Source organism: Loxodonta africana, chromosome 18, assembly GCF_030014295.1.
Source record: "Loxodonta africana isolate mLoxAfr1 chromosome 18, mLoxAfr1.hap2, whole genome shotgun sequence".
Lineage (NCBI taxonomy): Eukaryota > Metazoa > Chordata > Mammalia > Proboscidea > Elephantidae > Loxodonta > Loxodonta africana.
In genome coordinates, this window is record NC_087359.1 from 14,622,736 (window position 1) to 14,644,124 (window position 21,389).

At 46.0% G+C, this 21,389-nt stretch overlaps 1 protein-coding gene across 4 annotated transcripts in view; it reads left to right on the forward strand.

The window, feature by feature from the left end:
- The window catches only part of CYTH1 (cytohesin 1), a 113,937-nt gene that overhangs the window by 74,887 nt on the left and 17,661 nt on the right, over positions 1 to 21,389 (forward strand). For 3 of the 4 annotated variants that reach the window (XM_064270636.1, XM_023556845.2, XM_023556846.2), the window contains 8 exons: positions 9,566 to 9,648; positions 11,649 to 11,713; positions 17,083 to 17,149; positions 17,452 to 17,570; positions 17,912 to 17,992; positions 19,316 to 19,428; positions 20,629 to 20,777; positions 21,217 to 21,329. In XM_064270636.1, the coding sequence (XP_064126706.1) occupies positions 9,566 to 9,648; positions 11,649 to 11,713; positions 17,083 to 17,149; positions 17,452 to 17,570; positions 17,912 to 17,992; positions 19,316 to 19,428; positions 20,629 to 20,777; positions 21,217 to 21,329 (790 nt within the window). The remainder of the gene's footprint in view (positions 1 to 9,565; positions 9,649 to 11,648; positions 11,714 to 17,082; positions 17,150 to 17,451; positions 17,571 to 17,911; positions 17,993 to 19,315; positions 19,429 to 20,628; positions 20,778 to 21,216; positions 21,330 to 21,389) is intronic. The other variant, XM_064270637.1, reaches the window with a different exon arrangement.

The following is a 21,389-nucleotide window of genomic DNA, read 5'->3' on the forward strand; positions in this document are numbered from 1 at the left end:
GCCTGGCCTCCCTGGTCCTGCAGGCCCTGGGGAAGGTGAGGAGGCCGCCAGGCCACCTGCACACCGGGGAGAGCTGTGTGGTGGTAGCTCTGTTCTCTCCTGCCCGCTTTGTGCTCAGGCTGGTGGCAGGGGTGGCGGGGGGGCCCGCAGCATACCCCCCACCCTCCCCTGCTGCTATGTTTTTAAAGACAACAGGGCTTACTGCTTCCCTGGCAAAGAAGCATGGCAGCAGCACGTGGCCACGGGGGAAGGAAGGACTTGTTTGTTGCTTTGCCATCTGGCCCGTAAGGTTAACCCTAATGGCTATGCAGAAAAGAAGCGACACAGATAGATGTTAACTTTCCCCCAGACGCCTGTGTACGAATCATCTCTGAGGGCCAGGTCTCCTTCCTGTCCTGGGCTGTGGTCTTCTCAGGGTCCTCAGGACATCAGCCAAGGCCGTGGAAACCCATCCTCCCTCGATCTCTCCAGCAGTGGCTTGGATTCTTGATGGCATTGGAGGAAGTCAGACATCTTCTCTGGAATGCTGCTTTTTCTCACGGGCACATGATGGTGAAGGCTCGGATTGAAGATTTTGGGTTGTGCTGATAAGTTTCACGTGGAGGAAAAAAATACAGTTCCTAAAATGCTGGATTTTTCCTCCTCTCAAATAGAGCCAAATACCCTTAGAAAAAGCAGATCTGGATCGGCTTGTTTTGTTGTTTGTTTTTAAGCTCTGGGATGATTCGTTGAACCGAAGAGGAAGCAGCATTGTGACATAAAGTTGCTGAGTATGGAAGGAAAAAGTAACTTAGAAAGCGTGTGGTTAGTGTCAGGAGACTGGAGCAAAATAAATGTGAGTGAGTGGCTTGTTTATTCCAACTGCAAATTGGCTGGAAGCCTTTTCGGCCTGACCACTAGGATAGAGAAGTCTGTCTCTTCTAGCAGCTGTGTGTTAACACTTTTACTTTCCATTTTTAAATTACAGCAGTACATATATGTTATTTTTTTTTAAAGCGAATATTCAGGCATTCTTATGCCCCATCTCTCTTTATTCCCAGACCCGCTCCCCGGAAGCTACCGCTGTTAGCGAACTTTCTCTGGTTTTAGATCTTCTGGTGGGTGCTGCCAAATTCATGTTTAATATCCTGATACCACTGATTATTTTGTCAAAATCAAAGACTCAGTCCTGACTTTCTCCTGGATGGATGAGGATGAAGCTCGCTTACATAATTGTCTGCCTTCCCGCCCCTGTCCATCTTGATAGCTTTATCACAATCTTGAATTCCTTTATTTTTATCTTGGAAACCTCCATAAATATGAGTCCTGGTCACGCAGTGGTTAAAGTGCTTATCTGCTAACCGAAAGGTCGATGGTTCGAACTCACCACTGTCTGCTCAAGATGTGGCTGTCTCCTTCCGTAAAGATTTACAGCCTCAGAAACCCTTTGGGTCAGCTCTACTCTGTCCTAGAGGGCCGCTGTGAATTGGAAATGACTGGACGGCAGTGGGTTTGTTTTTATTTTACCCTGAAAACCTCCATAAATGTATTTAAAACTTATTTTCTTGTCCATCACATATCTCCTAGCAGCGCCTCCTGACTCCCTGTTTTGTAAGAGGAAGCAATGGGCACCCTCCTTTTCTCTCTGCTCGCCTCCTTTCCCTCCCTCCCACCTTCAGACTGGTCAGCTGTGCCTTCGCTTTAACATGACCAGCACTGATAGCACGACTCTTGTTCTCTAGCCTGGGTTGGTCTTTCATGCTTTGTCTACAGACTGAGTCTAACAGTGTAAGAAGGTAAGCAGTGCTCCCTCCAGGGCCCAGCTGTGGGTGCAGATGAATTTCCTTCTCTGTGGTCCTGACCCCACTCAGAGGAAGCGGTGCCTAGTGTCAAGGTCACGTAGAGACCCTGCTCAAAACCATGTCATATGGTGGCTTTCCTCATTTATACCTCAAATTCCTTTGGTTTTTGTTTTTCCTGTTTCCAATTGCCTTTTAATTTTGTCGGGAGACGGCTGAATACCACCTTCTCATATTACAAGTATTTCTAAGCTACCTTCTCATTCGTTCCGTTGTTTGAAATCTATTTCATTCTTTATGACGGCGTTCTTCTTGGAGCCCCGTGGCTTCCTGCTCCCATCTGGTCTCATGTCTGTCCTGTGTGAGTGGGTGTGAGCTGTGTGTTGGATACCCTCAGGCCCCTGAGTCAGTCCCCTATTCCTGTAGCCAAGTCTTCCAATTCCCGAAGTGACTTTGTTACCGGAGAATGGCCTCGGTTCTTGTCTTCGGTGTAGGAAAGAATTCAAACACTGAGACAAATTGTGCCAAGCGAGCAGAGGTTCGTTAGCAAGCAGAGGGTTAGTAGTAAAAGTACACTTGACTAGGAAGCGTCCAGCGGGCTACTCAGGTGGAGAAAGAATCCGAGTGCCCCGATAGTCCTTTTCTTAGGGTTTTATATCTTTCTTGTCTCTTACCTGTCTCTGTTAACTTTTAAAAGCCAGGACAGGACCCCCTGTGAAGACTATTTCCTTGGCTTAAGGTTTTAATTACCAAGTTAGGGATCTTATCAAGTTAGGGACTTTATCAAGTTAAGGACTTTATCAAATCAAAGACCCCTGTGAAGATCATTTCCTAGGCTTAAAGTTTAGCTATGTAGGGACCATCTTATTGAGGAATGTAACCATACCCTGTCTCTTCCTTTGTAGGGACTGTCTTATTGAGGAATGTCACCACCCACTGCCTCTTCCTCTTCCCGAATGCAAGCTCTCCCCCTCACCTTCCCCCTTACAACTTCTTGGGAAAGGCACATGAAAGATGAACTGTCTTAGTCCTTCCATGTCTGAAGTGATTCTCTTTTGCCCTCCTACATGTCTGAGAATTCTAGGGCCCACGTGATTTTCATTTGGAACTTTGAAAGCCCCACTCCACTGTCTCCAGTACCGCTGTTACCCCTCTTGACGCCGACAGCTGCTGCTTCCCTTGTCCATGGTCAGACCCCCTCCTCCACCCGTAGAGGTTTAGGATCTTCGTTAATTCTTAGCTTCTGAATTTTTACTATTACGTTTCTCTGTAGGATTAAAAAATATATATGTGCTGATTAATTGATGGACACTTTCAATCATGCTTATATTTTCAAGTCATTTTGTTCTTTGTTCTGCAAGAGTGCCCTAACTTTTTAACTTATTTTGGGAGGTGAAGGGGGTGTTTATTTCCAAGAGCTTCCTTTTTCAGAGTTTCCTGTTCTTTTTTTAAATGTTTTATTGTGTTTTAAGTGAAAGTCCTGTTCCTTTCAAGATCTTTCGTTCCCATAATTATCCCTGTTGCTCAGGGTTGATTTTTCTGTTTCCTGTGTTGGTCTTTCTCATTCGTTCTGTAGGTTCCCTTCTAGTAGCCAACGGCCCTTGGTTATCTCTGTAAGTGTGAGGAGGAAGCCCTAGCTAGGTGAAGTAGGAGCTCTGTGTGTGCGGTGGGGCTTGTAGATAGTGAGCCTTTGCTCTGGGTGACCGACCGGGAAGGGCCTACTTTGCTTTAGGGTAATATCAGGTCCTCTCAATGTTAGAACGGAAGCCCCGGGATGTGTAAAGGGTTAACATGTTCGGCTGTTAACCGTAAGTTTGGAGGTTCAGGTCCACCCAGAGGCATCTTGAAAGAAAGGCCTGCTGATTTACTTCTGAAAAATCAGCGTTGAAAACCCTGCCGAGCACAGGCGTGTTCTCACACACATGACGTTGCCATGAGTTGGAGCTGACTCGATGGCAACTGGTCACATGTTAGAATACAGAGAGCTTTGCCCTGGGCTCTCTCATCAGAAAGTGAATTCCATTCTTTTGTTTTTGCCTGGGAATAAATACATATTAGAATTTTTTCTGGGCTAGGCACCTTGCTTAAACTCGTTGCTGTTTAGTCAATTCTAACTCATAGCAACACTATAGGACAGAGTAGAACTGCCTCATACAGTTTCCAAGGAGCTGCTGGTGGATTCGAACTGTCAACCTTTTGGTTAGAAGCCGAGTTCTTAATCACTGCGGTACCACAAACAATCTCTTAATCACTGCACTACTGCAAACATAATCCTTAACAAGGCATACAAGATCCTTGCCCTGTGGAGTTTACATTCTAGAAGAAGGTATCAGCACTTCCTTTCTGGAAATTTGTTGAAATCTCTTCTGATGGCCCCTCTCTGGTGCTCTTTGATATTGTAAATTTAGGTCTTTTTTGTTCTTTTACCATTTATACTAGTATCTTGGAAGGGGGACTTAAAAGGGATGCTTGGATTTACAATACAGAAACCAGAGTGTGGTCCTTTAGACAGATTGTCACATGTGGATGCTAATCAGAATTGTGGGTGCTTAAATTCTGAAAGGAAAGCAACCACAGAGCTTCGTGATCAAAATTGGTGTCTCAGGGTAGACAGCAGTCTTGCGATACCAGTTGTTGTACTTGATGGTTCTTCATCAGCCTCAATTTTGAGGATCTTGAATTTAGCCTCAGCTCTGTTTCTGCTTGGATAGAGAGACTTATTGGTAATCTGATTAAACCAGTTCTGTAGTTTCAAAATCAAAGACCAATTATTGATCCTCTCCCATGGAATAACTACTTTAAAAAGTGGACTGTTGCCCCAAATTTTCAGAAGCTACATTGGAATGAATATTTGTCTTCTAGAACGTCAGGGAATTAATTTCTTAAAGGGATTGTATTGTCTTCATGGGCCAGAAATGTTCCTGGAGACCTGGGAATGATGACCTTTGGGCACGCATTTCTCTAGAGTAAGAGATTTATCAGTAGAGTTTGAACTGGGTTTCAAAGTGATCTTTGCTCCTATTTAAGCTAATTTGTTGCTAGCTTAAATTTCTCCTGAATTCTTAGCTCGGCAGTTTACAGAGGTGCCAGTACCCGCAGGGGGGGCATTGATGATGGTGCCAGGAGGCTCAGGTGGACGCAGTTTAGGGCCACTCCTGGGAGGAGGACCTGAGTGGGATTTAGGGGGTCTGTTGGAATATTTAAGGGTTCGCACAGAACTCACAAAAGTGGCTGTCTATTTCAGCCTCTAGAGAAGTAGTGTTTTCCAACTACAGGACTCAGTGAGTTAGGTGGGCTATGAAATCCATCTAGTGGGTTCCAAGCACTGTTAAGTGAAGCATCAAACAACAGAAGATAGCAGTGTGTTTCACACGATGATTGTCATGGATTGAATTATGACCCCCCAAAAATGTGTGTGTTAAGTTGGTTAGGCCATGATTTCCAGTATTCTGTGGTTGTCCTCCATTTTGTGGTTGTAATTTTATGTTAAAGAGGATTCGGGTAGGATTGTTGTAACACCCTTACCAGGTCACATCCCTGATCCAATATAAGGGGAGTTTCCCTGGGGTGTGGCCTGCACCACCTTTTAGGAAGTAAGCAGAGAGTTGGGGACCTCATACCACCAAGAAAACAGCACTGGGAGCAGAGAGGGTCCTTTGGACCTGAGATTCCTGCACTGAGATTCTCCCAGACCAAGAGTAGATGGATGACAAGGACCTTCCTCCAGAGCTGACTGAGAGAGAAAGCCTTCCTCTGGAGCTGATGCCCTGAATTTGGACTTCTAGCCTACTAGACTGTAAGACAATAAATTTCTCTAGTTAAAGCCACCCACTTATGGTATTTCTGTTACAGCAGCACTAGATGCCTAAGACAGAATTTGGTATTGAGAGAGTGGGGTGCTGCTCTAACAGATACCTAAAATGTGGAAGCTGTTTTGAAACCATGAATGGATGGATAGAAGACTCAGAAGAAAGTGAGGAGAACTGCTAACACCAGAGAAGGCACAGATGGTAAGAAACAGCAGCAGAGGAATGGCGGCACCAGCGAACCAGCAGCAGCAGAACCAGGAGACCAGCACCTGACAGGGCTGAAGCGGACCCACGGAGCGAGGGTGCTGAGTGCCTGCGCACAGGAGGCTTCCTGGCAGAGTGGGGTGCCTCAAGGCATTTATAGGTTGAGCTACAAGAGCTTTGGAACACTTGCCCCAGCAGGGCAGATGCAGGTGTGAGACCCTAGGAGCCGAGAGGCCTAGAAACTGGGAAGCAGAAGCTGAAGAGACAAAAAACACAGGAAGCAGAGCTACCTCAGTCTCAAAAGGTATGGCTATGACCTCAGGGGTTTCAAAGGGTGGAGCCACGGCCTCTGGTGTTTCTAAGGGTGGAGTTGCCACTCAGATGGACTAGAAGAATGGTGCACTTAAAGCCGAGGGGGCAGAGCTGCTGTCCCAGTGGGCAAGGAAGGCGGAGCTGAAGCCCAGGGCTGAGGGGCCTCCACTCAGAATCCAGAGAGTGTGACCAATACTTAGAGTCTGGAGGGCAGGGCCATTGTGTCAATTGTCTCAGAGAACACAGGATTGTTTTCAGAGCCTTAAGAGCTAATGTTATGTGTTCTGCTGACATGCTTCGTGCCAGTTATCCCTTCTTTTCCTCCAGCTTTTCCCATTTGTAATGGAAACGTCTAGCTTGTGCCCGTTTTGCCATTATACTTTTGGAAGCAGATAACTTGTATTCTAGATTTCACAGATGAAGAGGAATTTTTGGATTTTGGACTTGGAGTTAAGACTTTTGCTATGATATGATGGGATGAATATGTTTTGCATGTTTCAAGAATGTCATTTTTGGGGGCCAAAGGGTAGAATGTCATGGATTAAATTATTTCCCCCCCGAAAATGTGTGTATTAACTTGGTTTGGCCATGATTCCTAGTATTGTGTGGTTGTCCTCCATTTTGTGATTCTAATTTTATGTTAAAGAGGATTCGGGTGGGATTTTTGTAACACCCTTACCAGGTCACATCCCTGATCCAATATAAAGGCAGTTTCCCTGGGGTGTGGCCTGCACCACCTTTTATCTCTCAAGAGATAAAAGGAAAGGGAAGTAAGCAGAGAGCTGGGGACCTCATACCACCAAGAAAGCAGCATCCTTTGGACCTGAGGTTCCTGCAAAAGGACCCTGAAGTTCCTGCGCTGAGATTCTCCCAGACCAAGAGAAGATGGGTGACGAGGACCTTGCTCCAAAGCCGGCAGAAAGAGAAAGCCTTTCTCTGGAGCTAATGCCCCGAATTTGGACTTCTAGCTTACTAGACTGTGAGAAAATAAATGTCTCTGTGGTAAAGCTATCCACTTGTGGTATTTCTGTTATAGTAGCACTAGGTGCCTAAGACAGTGGTGTTGCTTCTGATGCCTGAATGTATGGAGAATTGGGTTGTGACATAAGATGCGTTTCTTATATGGGGCTTGGAGAAGTCTAAAAGGCACCTTTTCTAGAGAAGGCTGGGAAAAAGGAAGAAGCTGCTTTTCTAAGTAGATGATTAGCCCCTGCTGTAGGCTTAATGGAAACCCTGGTGGCATAGTGGTTAAGTGCTATGGCTGCTAACCAAAAGTCCGGCAGTTTGAATCCACCAGGAGCTCCTTGGAAACTCTATGGGACAGTTCAACTCTGTCCTATAGGGTCACTATGAGTTGGAATCGACTCAACGGCACTGGATTTGGTTTTGGTTTGGTAGGCTTAATGGGAAACCCTAGTGGTGCAGTGGTTAAGAGCTACGGCTACAAATGGAAAGGTTGGTTGGAATTTACCAGTCACTCCTTGGAAACCCTATGGGGTGGTTCTGTTCTGTCCTATAGGGTCACTATGAGTCGGAATGAGGCAATGAGTTTGGTTTGGTTTGGTAGGCTTAATTGTGGTCTAATGCTTCCGCCGTCTTGGTTATCTTCAGTGATGTTCATGAGACACTTGGGGGAAAGTACCTGTTCCCTGGACGTGGTAGACTGAATTTCACAGCCATAGGTAGAGTGTGTGTCCCACCTGTGCCCAGGCAGAGATGTGACTCCAGCGCTGAGTGCTGTCCGGTAGAAACAGAGTGCGAGCTGCCAGTGCATTTCATCTTCTAGTAGCTGTGGGGAAATCCATTAAAATAATCATTTTATTTAATCCAGTGCATCAAATTATTATGGTCTCAATGTATGTTGTTGTTGGGTACCATCAAGTCAGTTCCAACTCATAGCCACCCCATGCGACAGAGTAAAACTGCCCCATAGGGTTTTCTTGGCCGTGATCTTTTTGTTGTTCAGAATCTAAACAGCAAAACATACACCAGTTCAAACGTTTCTACATGAACAGCTCAGTGACATTGATTACATTCTTCGAGTTGTGCAGCCATCCTCAGCCTCCTTTTCTGAGTTGTTTCTCTCCCACTGCCATAAGCTCACTGCCCTCTAAGGTTTGGCTGTAGTCTTTACGGGAGCAGATCGCGAGGTCTTTTCTCCGGAGAAACCGCTGACGGTTCAAACCTCTGACCTTTTGGTTAACAGCCAGGTGCTTAACTGTTGCAGCACCAGGGCTCCTTTTTCCATGTGTAATCAATATAAAATATTAGCGACATTTTACCCTTTTTTGGTACACAGTCTGGTGTGTATTTCACACTTGCAGCATACCTTGAGCATGTCCGGTCATATCACAGGTGCTTAGTGGCCACCTGTGGCTCTTGGCCCACCGTCACACAGTGAGGCTCTAATGCAGCTGCCTGCTGGATAGATAGAAGGGCACGCCCTGCTCTGGGGCCTTTGGATTTGGCCATGGTGGAGGGAAGAGGGGCCACACTGAGCTCCTGCTAAGCCCCACGGAGGGTTCCAGGTGCGTCAATCAGTCTGTTTTATTCCATCCTCACAGCAGCCCCCATGAAGTGAGAGATGTATCTCCCCCTTACTGATGGCAAAACTGTGGCTCAGAGGGGTGAAGTCAGCTGTCCAAAGTCACCTAGCTGGTATGGGGTAGATTGGAGCTGGGGTGTGACCCCAGGTTTGCCCGATTTCTACCCTATCCTTCCCCCTTGGCCACCGAGTTCCCACAGCACCTTCAGAAGGGTCACCTAGAGGGCTTTCTCCTTAGAGGGGAGGAGATGGGTGCTGGAGGAATGCAGATGAGGCTCATGGGGGACTGTGAATGGAACGGCTTTGGCCAGCGATGAGCTTGTTTTAGAGCATCATTCCAACGGTGTGGAAGGGTGTGAGCAGCAAGGGAAAGTCCCCTGTCCCAGGGCTAAGCTTGGCATGTATCCTAGATTTCTCTGTGTGTAGTCTCCTTCCCCCACGGAAATGGAACAAAGCTGTTCACGGGGCTTGGCAGCTCGCCCCCTCCCCAGGTCAGGCCCCGTGAGGCCGTGCTGGTCCTTTTTGGATGATGAGGGTGCCAGGGCCTGAGCAAGGTAACGGGCCTGAAGTCCCCTCCCTTTGTGAGGGTTGGTGGAAAAAAAAAGGGAAGGCATTCAGCTAGCAGTCTTCCTTCCCACTCAAAGCCAACCTAACATAGCCGTAGGCGGTCTTCTCTCTCTTTCCTTCCAAGTGTTCTTTTCTAAGAGCTTCTCGCCGTGACTTAAGGCCTTTTCTTTCTTTGGTAAACCTGATGGGGCATTGGACCAGAACTATTCTTAGCAGTTGGTTATTTCTGAAACTGGCTTCTAGCTTCTTTCTTGGTATCTTTCTCCTTTTGTGGTATCTGAATTTTCAATGGTTCTTTATTTTTGGTGAGATAAAAGCTCTCCTGCTAACAGTTTTCTCTCTCTTTATAGTTCCCAGTGACCTGACTCCAGAGGAGCGTCAAGAGCTGCAGAACATCCGTCGCCGGAAGCAGGAGCTGCTGGCCGACATACAGGTGGGAGGGCGGCGGGGTTTTCCAGTGCACGCAGAGCAGTGACACATTTGTGTTTGGGAGCGTGTCCTGCCCGGAGCGTCTTCTCCATAATTTCCTGACCTGCTGTCACTGCAATTGTGAGCAAAATGTAGTTTTGATAATCTCCTCCGCTTCCCATGAGAACATGGGATCTCAGGAGAGTCACACAACTGGCCAGCTGTTAGAGCAGAATGAAGCCCAGTCTGCTGCCTCCTGAGCCGCCTTCTGGCTGCTGGTCACCCAGTGCATGCTGGGAGTGGGGAGAGAAGGTGTAGGACGTGAGCACTGGGCTCAGGAGACTGGGGCCACGTCTGGCTTTGCCATCTGCTAGCCCAGTGATCTCAGAGACAGAATGTTGATTCTCTGAATTTCGGTTTCTTCCTTTGTAAGGTACATAAGAAAATAACCTGCTTCACGGGTTGTTGTAAGGGTTAAATGACTTAATATTTATAAAGGACTTGGCATAATTTCTGGTCCCTAAACAAAAAACAGCAGCTCATTGCCGTCAAGTCAATTCCAACTTACTATGACCCTATAGGACAGAGTAGAACTGCCCCATAGGGTTTCCAGGGAGTAGCTGGTGGATTCAAAGTGCTGAGTTTTTGCTTAGCAGCCGAGCTCTTAACCACTGCACCCCAGGCCTCCTTCTGGTCCCTCCAAAAAGCCAAACCCAGTGCCATCAAGTTGATTCCAACTCATAGCGACCCTATAGGACAGAGTACAACTGCCCTGTAGAGTTTCCAAGGAGCGCCTGGTAGATTCAAGCCGCCGACCTTTTGGTTAGCAGTTTAACCACTATGCCACCAGGGTTTCCTTCTGGTCCATAAAAAAAAAGGTCCATAGGAGATATTTAATCAGTGATAGCTATTTTATTAGTATTTTTCTAAGTTCCTTTCAGAACTGCCAAACTTCATAGGAAATAAGTTATAGAAGTCATTGGTTGGATTATTCTAGCTGTCAAAGTGGCAAATATTAGTCTTCTGGAATTCTTGGTAAAACCTTTGGGAGCTCAAAGCCAGGGTAAGGGAGGGGGCTGGCCTGTAACCACCAAGTGGTGGTATGGAGAGGAAGGACTTTTCTTGCTCCGGTTGTTGGTTTGAGTGTATTTTGGTAGTTTTCACTAATATTTGATTCCTGTTTCACTGGTAAATACTAGGGAAAGCTCAGCAGTCCCTCTGCTCTGAGGGCAGGCTTGCACGGGGAAGATGGTGGTGGAAAGGCCTTCTACCGGCTCAGACAGTCCCTTCACTAGCCACTAAGAGGTAGTGTTGGCCCAGTCCAACTATTGCTGGCTCAGCAGCCTTGGAGTGTGGTGCTTTATTAAAGGTCTTCTGTAGGGTCACTGTGAGTCAGAATCAACTCGACAGCAGTGAGTTTGGTTTTTGGTATCATACTCGTGTTTAGTAAATAACAAATTTGGCCTGATAGACTATATTGAGGCAGCCATTTTGAGGGTTGGATATATATTTTTTGTTGTTGCTGTTAGGTGCCATTGTGCCACTTCTAACTCCTAACGACCGTATGTACAACAGAATGAAACACTGCCTGGTCCTGTGCCATCCTCACAGTCGTTGCTATGTTTGAGCCAATTGTTGCAGTCACTGTGTCAGTTCATCTTGCTGAGGGTCCTCCTCTGCTTCGCCGACCCTCTGCTTCGCCGACCCTCTGCTTCACCAAGCATGATGTCCTTCTTCAGGGATGTTTTCTACACATTATATATGATTATAAATTTCTTTCCTAGACCATAAACTCCTTGCAGTCAGGAGCTATGTCTTTTCGACTTTGTATTCTCCAGAATGCTTGTTAATCTAGCAGCAGCTGAATAAATACTTGTTAAATGAATGAATTTTCCTAACTGACTATTTGGGATTATTGTTTGTCTTCTTTTATGTTTTGGTTGGTGGGAGTTAGGTAAGATTGCAGAAGTTCTGGTTTGGTCTGTGCTGTTTTCTCCTGGTAATTTTGGACTGTTTATCTTGTAGAGGCTGAAGGATGAGATAGCAGAAGTAGCTAATGAAATTGAGAACCTGGGATCCACAGAAGAGAGGTGAGTCTTTCCTGCTGCTGAGCGGCCTTGGAGGCTGCATCTTCTCAGTGCAGCAGCCCCTGATTGTGCTTGTGTGGCACTCGTAAGGGGAAAGTAGGCTGTCTGTCCTTCTGCTTTTCCTATAAGCACATACATGCCACACTTTCTGCCCTCCAGCCTCTGGGGCAGAAGCTCCTAGATGGAGGGGGCTAGATAACGCCTGTGGTCCCAGAAAGCCTGAAACCACCCTTGAATTTTTGTGCGAGTTGCTACATCTTCCGCTCTGTTTTCCTGTGTGTTTGTGTTTTAAAGGTTCTGTTTTTCCTTTGTGTGAAAGAAAGGCTTAACTAATAACTGAGTACACTTTCAGAAGGCTAGCGTCCAATTTTGTCTGGGTAAAACCACAAGCTTGCCTGTGCCTCCCAAACACATAAGGGAAGAGAATGTAGAAATGAAATGATAGTGCAAAATAACAAGGAGTATTTGCAGGTGTTTTTTTGTTTTGTTTTGTTTTTTTCCTTTCTTTCTTTTAACTACATGAAATGTTAGTGACTTTGAGAGTTTAGTTTTGAATGGGGTTCCCAGACCGTTTTCTAACTGTTTAATGCAATAAATAGGCTGCTTCCAATTCACTCCATGTCTGTATTTTCCTAAGCCTAAGTCTCCCTGTCTGGCTTCATAAGGCTGTTTGATTTTGTTATTTTAAACTCTTGTGGGTGGTGCCATTAGGCATTAGTGAGGCTGGGTGTTCTGTAGAAAGTGGCCCGCTCATCACTGACTGCCTCTATCTCATCAGCTTCGGTTATAGCTTTCTTTCCATTTAACAAATTGTAGCTTAAAAACTGATAAATCAGAGTTCATCAAAATTTAAAACTTATGCTCTTATAAAAGATACTGTTAGAGGGGATGAATAGACAGGTCACAGACTAAAAGAAAATATTTGTAATACACATATCTGAAAATAGACTTGTACCCAGGGTATATAAAGAACTCATACAGCTCAACAATAAAAAGACAGCCCAAATAAAAAATGGGCAAAAAACTTGAACAAACTTCACAAGAGAAGTACAGTATGCACATGACAAGATGCTTAACGTCATTGTTCGGAAGGAAATGTAACTTAAAACTACCATGAGAGGCTACTTCACACCCACTAGGATGGCAAAAGTAAAAACATTGGTGATACCTGCTGCTGGCAAGTTCTAGTGAGAGAAAAATTATATAACCATTTGGGTAAACAGTGTGGTGATTCCTTTAAACATACAGCTATGCTGTCACCCAGCAATTCGACTCCTCGGTATTTACCCAGGAGACATGAAAACGTGTTCACGAAACAACCTCGTACAAGAATATTTATAGCATTCTTGTTTAAAGTAGTCAAAACCTAGAAATAGCCTAGAAGTCTACCAACAGGTGAATGGATGAACAGATTGAGGTCACGTATACAGTCATATAACAGGTGGTGACTCAGCAGTGCAAAGGACTGAACTACTAACGTGCAGCAACGCGGTGACTGTGAACAAACATGAGTGAGAGAAGCCGTACATACCAGACCCTTCCGTGCCTGTGAGGCTCTGGCTCAGCAAAACCAAGCTGGGATGGTAGAGGTCCAAGGATGGTCGCCCCGAGGTGTGGAGAGGGACGACTGGCTAGAGGGGGACACACGGAACGTCTAGGGCGACAGGAGTGCTCCGTGTGCATCGGGGTGCTGGTCGCAGGACGTCTGTTCCTGTCAGGACACACTGAACTGTTCACTTAAGATTTATGCATTTTGTTGGATGTAAATTACACCTCAATTATTTTTAAAACATAAAAAGAAAAAAGCAAGGAACCCTGGTGGTGCAGTGGTTAAGCACTCAACTGCTAACCAAACGCTTGGTGGTTCAAACCCACTAGCTGCTCCTCAGGAGAGAGATGTGGCGGTCTGCTTCCGTAAGACATTTATAGCCTTGGAAACCCTGTGGGGCAGTTCTACCCTGTCCCATAGCGTCGCTCTGAGTCAGAACCAACTCCATGGCGATGGTTTGTGAGAAAAAACTAGCTTTCTTTCTGACTACAAGGGTAATACATATTTATTGCAGAAAGTTGGTAAAATACAGAAAGATATGAAGAAAACAAATTTCCCGTAATCCCCCATGGCAGGGATGACTGTTCCTGATATTTTGGTGTGGCTCCTTCCTATATGCTTTGGCATCTGCACACACACATTCAGAACTCAGTGTGCTGTTGGGTTTCACTGGATTAATTCTCTGTGGATTATCACAACGCACCACGGAAATGAAAGCACCAGGAGTGTGAATGGTTACAAGGAAACAAACCCACTGCCGTCAAGTCGATTCTGACTCATAGCCGCCCTATAGGACAGAGTAGGACTGCCCCATAGAGTTTCCAAGGAGCGCCTGGTGGATTCAAACTGCCAACCTTTTGGTTAGCAGCCGTAGCTCTTACCCACCACGCCACAGGGTTTCCTGTGAATGATTAAGGCACCCTAAAAATGCTCAGCTAGTCATAAGGATTTGTAGCTCTCATTAGTTGCATCTGAAGCTGTGAGTCAGAGTGTGGTAACTAGGCTATTTTTTAAAAACCTGGAACCTAAAATGGTTTTCCTGTATTGAAAGCCCTGAAAAGGGCAGTTACTTGCAGACCCCTGAAAATAAGGACAGATAGTTCTGACTTACCGTGGGTGTGTTCTCCAGATAGGCGTTACATCAGTTCTGACCTTCCACAGGAGGGCTGTCATGTTTTCAATCAAAGGCCTGACACCGCCCTTTGGTAGAAATGACCCTAAATGCTATTTAAGCAAATAGAGATAATATATACCTACTGCAAGATCTAAAACTTATATGTATTAGTTAATTGAGGTGATATAGTAAGAGTAACATAACTGTTTTGTTTGGGGTATCCTGTCGTGGTGTAAAATCTGAGTATAGAAAATGGGAAAAGCCCCTTAGAGAAATGGCTCCAGGACCTGAGCCAGTGCGATGGGGTCTCTGAAGCAGCCAGCTGACCTGCTAGTGAAATCAGTGTCCCAGGTAAGAATGTGACTGTAGTTGGCAGAGATCTCACAGTGTAAGTATGTGAAGTTGGGCTCTCCATGTCGTACTTGCTGGTGGCCTCGGGGAAGCGCCCGGCTGGGACCAGGCTAAAGCACAGGAGGGTGCATTAGCAGTATGCGTATGGCTTCGGTGAGTGCCCCTGAAGTTGCCACAGCACGCTCAATGGAAATCATGAACCAGGCTTTTCTCTGTGGTATTTGTTTGGAAATACTAGTCAGAGTAATCTTCCTGGATTTAGAACAAAAACGATTAGACAGCCAAGTAAATTTGCCCTGATATAGCCTTGTTAATGAAGTTCGGTTTTATTATAGTCATTCCAGAGTTGCTGGGAATGATGGCATCTTATGTTATTATTTCATTATTTACCAGGAAGGGCCAGAAGTGTTTGTTGTGGTGCCGTCCTGGCGGTCCAGAGCAGGGCTCGGTGAACTTGCTCAGTAAAGGGCCAGATAGTAAATATTTTGGGCTTTGCAGGCCACGTGGTCTCTGTACAACCACTCAGCAGTGCCTTGTAGTGTGAAACAGCCACAGCCAACATGTAAACAAATGGTGTGGCTGTGTTTCAAAAAATCCTTATTTACAAAACCATGCAGAGGGGCTAAGTTTGGCCCACGGGCTGTAGTTTGCTGACATTTAGGGCAGCAGCCTAGAGCCATGACTCTCATTTCGGTAGAGCTGAGAATACAGGGCAGGGGGCAGGGAGCTGCTGGTATGGGACCACATTCAGAGAAGTATGGTCTGGGAATCTGAATTCTTCATTCTGATGCACAGTCAAGAAAACCATGTTCAGTTGGTAGTTTCTTAAAAAGTTAAACATAAATGTGCCATTCAGCCCAGCAATGTCCACTCCTGGGTATCTACTACCCAAGAGAAATGAAAACATATGTCCACACAAAGACTTGTACATGGATGTTTATAACAATATTATTTACACTAGCCCCCAAAGGGAAACAACTTACATGTCCATCAGCCGGTGAACAGATAAACAAAGTGGGGTATGTCTATACAGCGGAATGTGGCAATTCCAACTCATAGTGGCCCTATATGACAGAGTTGAATTGCTCCATAGGGTTTTCTAGGGTGTAACCTTTATGGGAGTGGATTGCCGGGTCTTTCTCCCACAGAGCTGCTTGGTGGGTTCACACTGCGCACCTTTTGATTAGCAGCCAAGTGCTTAACTGTTGTACCACCAGGGCTCGTTAGTGGAATATTGTTTAGCCGTAAAAAGGAATGAAGGACAGATATATACTATAGCACGCATAAACCTCAAAAGCGTTATGCTAAGTGAAAGAAGCCAGATGTGAAACTCCACATGTTGTATGATTCTATTTATATGATTTGTCTGAAAAAGGCAGATCTGTGGAGACAGAAAGATGAATGGTTGCCTGGAGCTCGGAGCTGGAATGGGGGTTAACTGTAAACGGCTGTGAGAAGTTTTACCGGGGTGATGAAAATGTTCTAAACCTGGATTATAGTGGTGGCTGCACAATTTATTAAGCTTGCTAAAATCATTCCAACGGACATTTAAAGTGGGTGTATTATATGATATATAAATTATACCTTAATAAAGTTTTTTTTTTTTTTTAATCGTCTTAAAAAAAATAAAACCACTTATTTGGTACAAATGAGCATGTAGGCAGGGTCCGAACATCAGGTTGTCTTTTATAGCTCAAGCAAGATGGTGCCTGTTGCTTTCCCGAACAGATCTTTCCAGTACCCTCTATGGCTGTGGAAACTATACCAGCTCCTCACTTAGCGACATTTCGCATTTACAATAACTGAAAAAAATTTTCTGGTGGCGCCTCCAATGGTCCAGGCCCCATGTGGGGCCTCAGCCAGGTCCAGTGCGCCCTCCGCAGGCCACCCGAACAATATACCCGGGGCCCCAGTGACAACTGGGCCACACAAGGGACAGAGGCTAAAAGGCGGTGGGACACCTTCTCTGGTTCATCTGTGACATCTTGGTCCAGCCTCAGGGGGCGCAGGGTGACAACAGGACAACACGAGGTCGTGGGTGGGCAGGGGAGGCTGGGCAAGGGCCCAAAGGTGCCAGGGAAGTCAGTGGGGAAAGGCGGAAAGGGGGCCACATGGGGTGGATGGAGGATAAGCAGGGTCCCTGCCCGGGGTGGGCAACAGGAAGCTGGCAGACAGCGGGGGGGACACTGATGCCAGAGATGGAACACGGCCCCCAACTCTCACATAACACCGGTTTCCTGTAACAACCTGGTCTTTGGAACGTAATCATGTTGATGAGTGAGTAGTGGGTGCCTAGGAGCCTTGCAGTATTTCCCAATGACCTGCAGTACTAATGTGGCTACGGTGGTTGTTTTACAGGAAAAACATGCAGAGGAACAAACATGTAGCCATGGGCAGGAAAAAATTTAATATGGACCCTAAAAAGGTAAGTGAAAAGGAAGTAGCACCGGTCTTTGAACAGGAGTTTCTATGGTGCTCAGATAGAACCCAGAGATGTTCTCCTGAGCTTTACCATTTATGCTGCCACTTTGTAGAGCAAACGTCATGTTCCCTTGAGTTGTAAGCCCCAGTTCCTAACTGATTCCCTTGAGCCTTGGTGTCAGTTGGCAGGCATGCAGAGACACTTACTCAGTATCCAGCACCCACACCTGGCTCTCCCCCTCCCTCCCCCTCGCGTTCTAAGTGCTTTGGGGCTGGCCATCATTGGCATCTTTGTTGCCTTACTAGGGGATCCAGTTCTTAATGGAGAACGATCTGCTCAAGAACACTTGTGAAGACATTGCCCAGTTCCTGTATAAAGGTGAAGGGCTCAACAAGACAGCCATCGGGGACTACTTGGGGGAGAGGTAAGACCTCCAGGACACACACACGGTAGAGACAGGGGTCAGGAATGACAGAGAGACAAGCTCCAAATGCTCCCAGTTCTTCTGTCCTAAGGCACAGTGGTCACATTGGTATTGAGGGGAAGCTCTTTTGCAGGGAATATTAGTTGGTAGACACAGGGGCCGTGGTGACACCGTATTCTCCTGTACTGGGTGGATGGCTGTGTCTGAGAGGCAGTTCAGTCATCAGCCTTCGCACTGGACCTGGGACGCTGAGTTTGGAGATGTGACTGGGCGGGGGTGCGCGTGTCTCAGGGTTTCAGTAGCAGCCTCTGACTCTTGGTTCCCCCCTGTCTTTTGAGTAGAGATGAGTTTAATATCCAGGTTCTTCACGCATTTGTGGAGTTACACGAGTTCACTGACCTTAACCTTGTCCAGGCGTTACGGTGAGTATCTTGGAAGGAAACACTTTGGGAGGTGTGTGTGTTCACTGAAATTTTCCTTCATCTGTCAAGCGTGACATTTTATTGTAATCGTATCTTTGAGAATTATTTTTAATATCTTGAGGTATTTTGATAGAAAGCAGTCCAGTGGGCTGTGATCTAAAATGATCAGATGGTTAAAGGGTATTAAATTATAATATACCCTGAAATCAAAATCCATACGAATGTTCCTCAGGTTTGACGTTGGAAGTTTTGGAAATTGACGAATGCTTAAAATCTCTTCTCAATTTCAGTATAGAAAACCGTTTAATTTCCTTCCTAGGATGGGAAGGGAGAGTTGTATATTTCACTTTACAAAGAGAGAAGTAACCTAATTTTTACTGAGCCTTGTGCCTTTTGAGAATTGTCATGAGAAAATTTTAAAGCCATTCTGTGTGTTCACTCCTATAGTTGTCCATCATAGCGTCACCTTTCTGTACCGCCATTTAGATGATGAAAATAATCCAGAATTAAACCTTTTGGGCTTGGGCCAGAGGCTCTCTCCGTCTGCCTCTAAGGGGTCAGTTGTGAGTCCGTTATAAGAAAGTCTCTCTCCTGCCACCCTCCATGTTTCCTGGAAACGGGAGTTTGCTTAAAGTGACCAGTATCTATGTTTCAGTCTCCTGTATCAGTCTGAGAATGAGATCGTTCTTTGGAATAGGAAAATTTTCATTTTTTTCTGTGTACTTTACTGTCGTTTCTCATTTTTTTATTGTGCTTTAGATGAAGGTTTACAGAGCACATTAGTTTTCATTAAACAATTAATACAGATGTTGTTTTTGTGACATTGGTTGCCAGCCCTGTGATGTGTCAACACTCTCCCCTTCTTGACCTTGGGTTCCTTCCGCATTTCCATTCGTCCAGCTTTCCTGTCCCCCTCCCCCGCCTTCTTGTCGTTGCCCCTGGGCTGGTGTGCCCGTTTAGTCTCGTATACATGGTTGAGCTATGTGTATTATTGTTTGTTTTATGGGCCTGTCCAACCTTTGGCTGAAAGGTGACCCTCAGGAGTGACTTCAGTACTGAGCCAAAAGGATGTCCGTAGGCCATACTCCCGGGGTTTCTCTAGTCCCTGTCAGACCAGTAAGCCTGGTCACATCGTACCTGTGGTTAAGATAACAGTGCTGCAGAATGGTGAGCCTGTGTCTGTTCAGAGTGACTGTAACAAGACTGCAGCCCAGCAGGCATCCCTTTTGCCATTTGATATTACAGATTATAGGAAGTTTAACACTTCGCAGAGGAGTCACTTGTCTCACCAGGGGCTGTAACACGGCCTGTCTTCTCCACCAGGCAGTTCCTGTGGAGCTTCCGGTTGCCGGGAGAGGCACAGAAGATCGACCGGATGATGGAGGCCTTTGCTCAGCGGTACTGCCGCTGCAATAACGGGGTGTTCCAGTCCACAGGTAACCAGGAGCGCTCGTCCTGCCTCGCTTTATACCAGCCTCTTCTTGGCACTGGATCATTTCTGAAACAAAAGAGCTTTGATTCATGCCTAAGAACATTTATTTAAATGATATTTATAATAGCAGAAAGCTGGAAACCACCCAAAAGTCCAACAGTAAGACAACAGGAATATAAATTGTGGCACCTCTGAATCATGAAATGGGCAACTATTTAAAAATTCGTGCATTTGAAGAAAATTTAAATGACATGAGAAAATGCTAGTAAGATGAGCAAAAGTGGAGTCAAAACGATGTATCTATTCTGCTTTCCATTCTGCTGCAGTGTGTGTCTGCCAGATTACACTCAGGTATTGGATTCATGTAGACAAAAGGAAGCAAAATGAGTTACTGCTTGGTGGTGGGACGATAGGTAATCTGTATTTTCTTTCTGTAAACTGCCGTTTTCAGATTTTCTGCAGCGTATACCCGCTTCTACAATCTGAAAGAGCACACGTCTCTTAGTACAGTGAAGGTTCCTCACCCTCAGGGCCCCCCTGAGCCCCGGAAGCTACCCATAGTGCCCCATGAGGAGATGGCTGTCTTCAGGGAATTAGACGTTTTGGATTGAATTCATGGTTTAATAATTATTTTTGTAGCTACCAAAGTTATACATGACTACATTTTTGTTGTTAAAAAAGTTTAGTAAAACGTGAAATTCCTGTCATGCTCTCCCACAGTTCTCCTGCTCTTACTCCGACGTTGAGTGTTGGGAGTTTGGACGCGTCCTCCGAGGGCGTGGTATGCATTCACGTAGACACATATGTCCATACACCTCTTGCCGTTGAGTCACTTCTGACTCCTAGCGACTCTATGGGACAGAGTAGAACTGCCCCGTAGGGTTTCCAAGGAGCGGACGATGAATTCAAACTGCAGACCTTTGGTTAGCAGCTGAACTCTTAATCACTGTGCCACCAGGGCTGCTTATACATATATATATGGGTCCTTTTGAAAGAGAAGGACATATTGTTTGTCCTCTTTCGTGCCTTCTCTTTTCAGTTAATAGTGCACCCTAGAGCATACCAAGACCAGTGGTCTCTGCTCTTCTTTTGAGAGCGTGGCTTTTTACTCGTGGTTTCACTGGGTGTTTCTTGTTCTTTTGGGTGGAATGTTCCTGACCGCCTTGCATACAATGGCTCCCCTTTGCTCTTCTCTTGACTTTAGACACTTGTTACGTCCTCTCCTTTGCCATCATCATGTTGAACACCAGCCTGCATAACCCCAACGTCAAAGACAAGCCCACCGTGGAGAGGTTCATCGCCATGAACCGAGGCATCAACGATGGGGGGGACCTGCCTGAGGAGCTCCTGCGGGTGAGCCCAGCGCAGCAGCACCTTCCCACTGGCTTGCTGTCACAGTCCTGGGACCAGGGTTGCGTTTAGGAGGGAGAAGGCATAGGGGTATCACGAGCCTACTCTTCTAATGATGTGAATGTCGTTAAGAAATTGGTACTGAGGCCCAGCTGAGGAGTCAGGAAGGGGAAAGTGGTTTATAAATCTGAAACTAAAAGCTTGAGGAGAAGTCTGGCTGCTTTCTCTTCCTTCTTAATTGCCCAGTAGACATCTCATTTATGTTGTCGTTGGACTGTGAGCTGCGGGACCAGGGACTGCCACACTCTTCTGCCATCAGTGGCCAGCGGAGTCGTGGCACCCTGCAGGCACATGTGGAAGCTTGTTGAATGAGTGAAGAGAAAGGGGAGGAAGGAAAGATGTTTCTGGAATCAGAGACATGCCTTGTCATCTTTTATCCCAGAATCTGTATGAGAGCATAAAAAACGAACCCTTTAAGATCCCAGAAGATGATGGGAATGACCTCACTCATACTTTCTTCAATCCAGACCGAGAAGGCTGGCTGTTGAAACTCGGTGAGTGACACCCTCCGGATTAGGGCTCCCATAGGAGGAACTCAGAAAGAAAGGCTGTGTG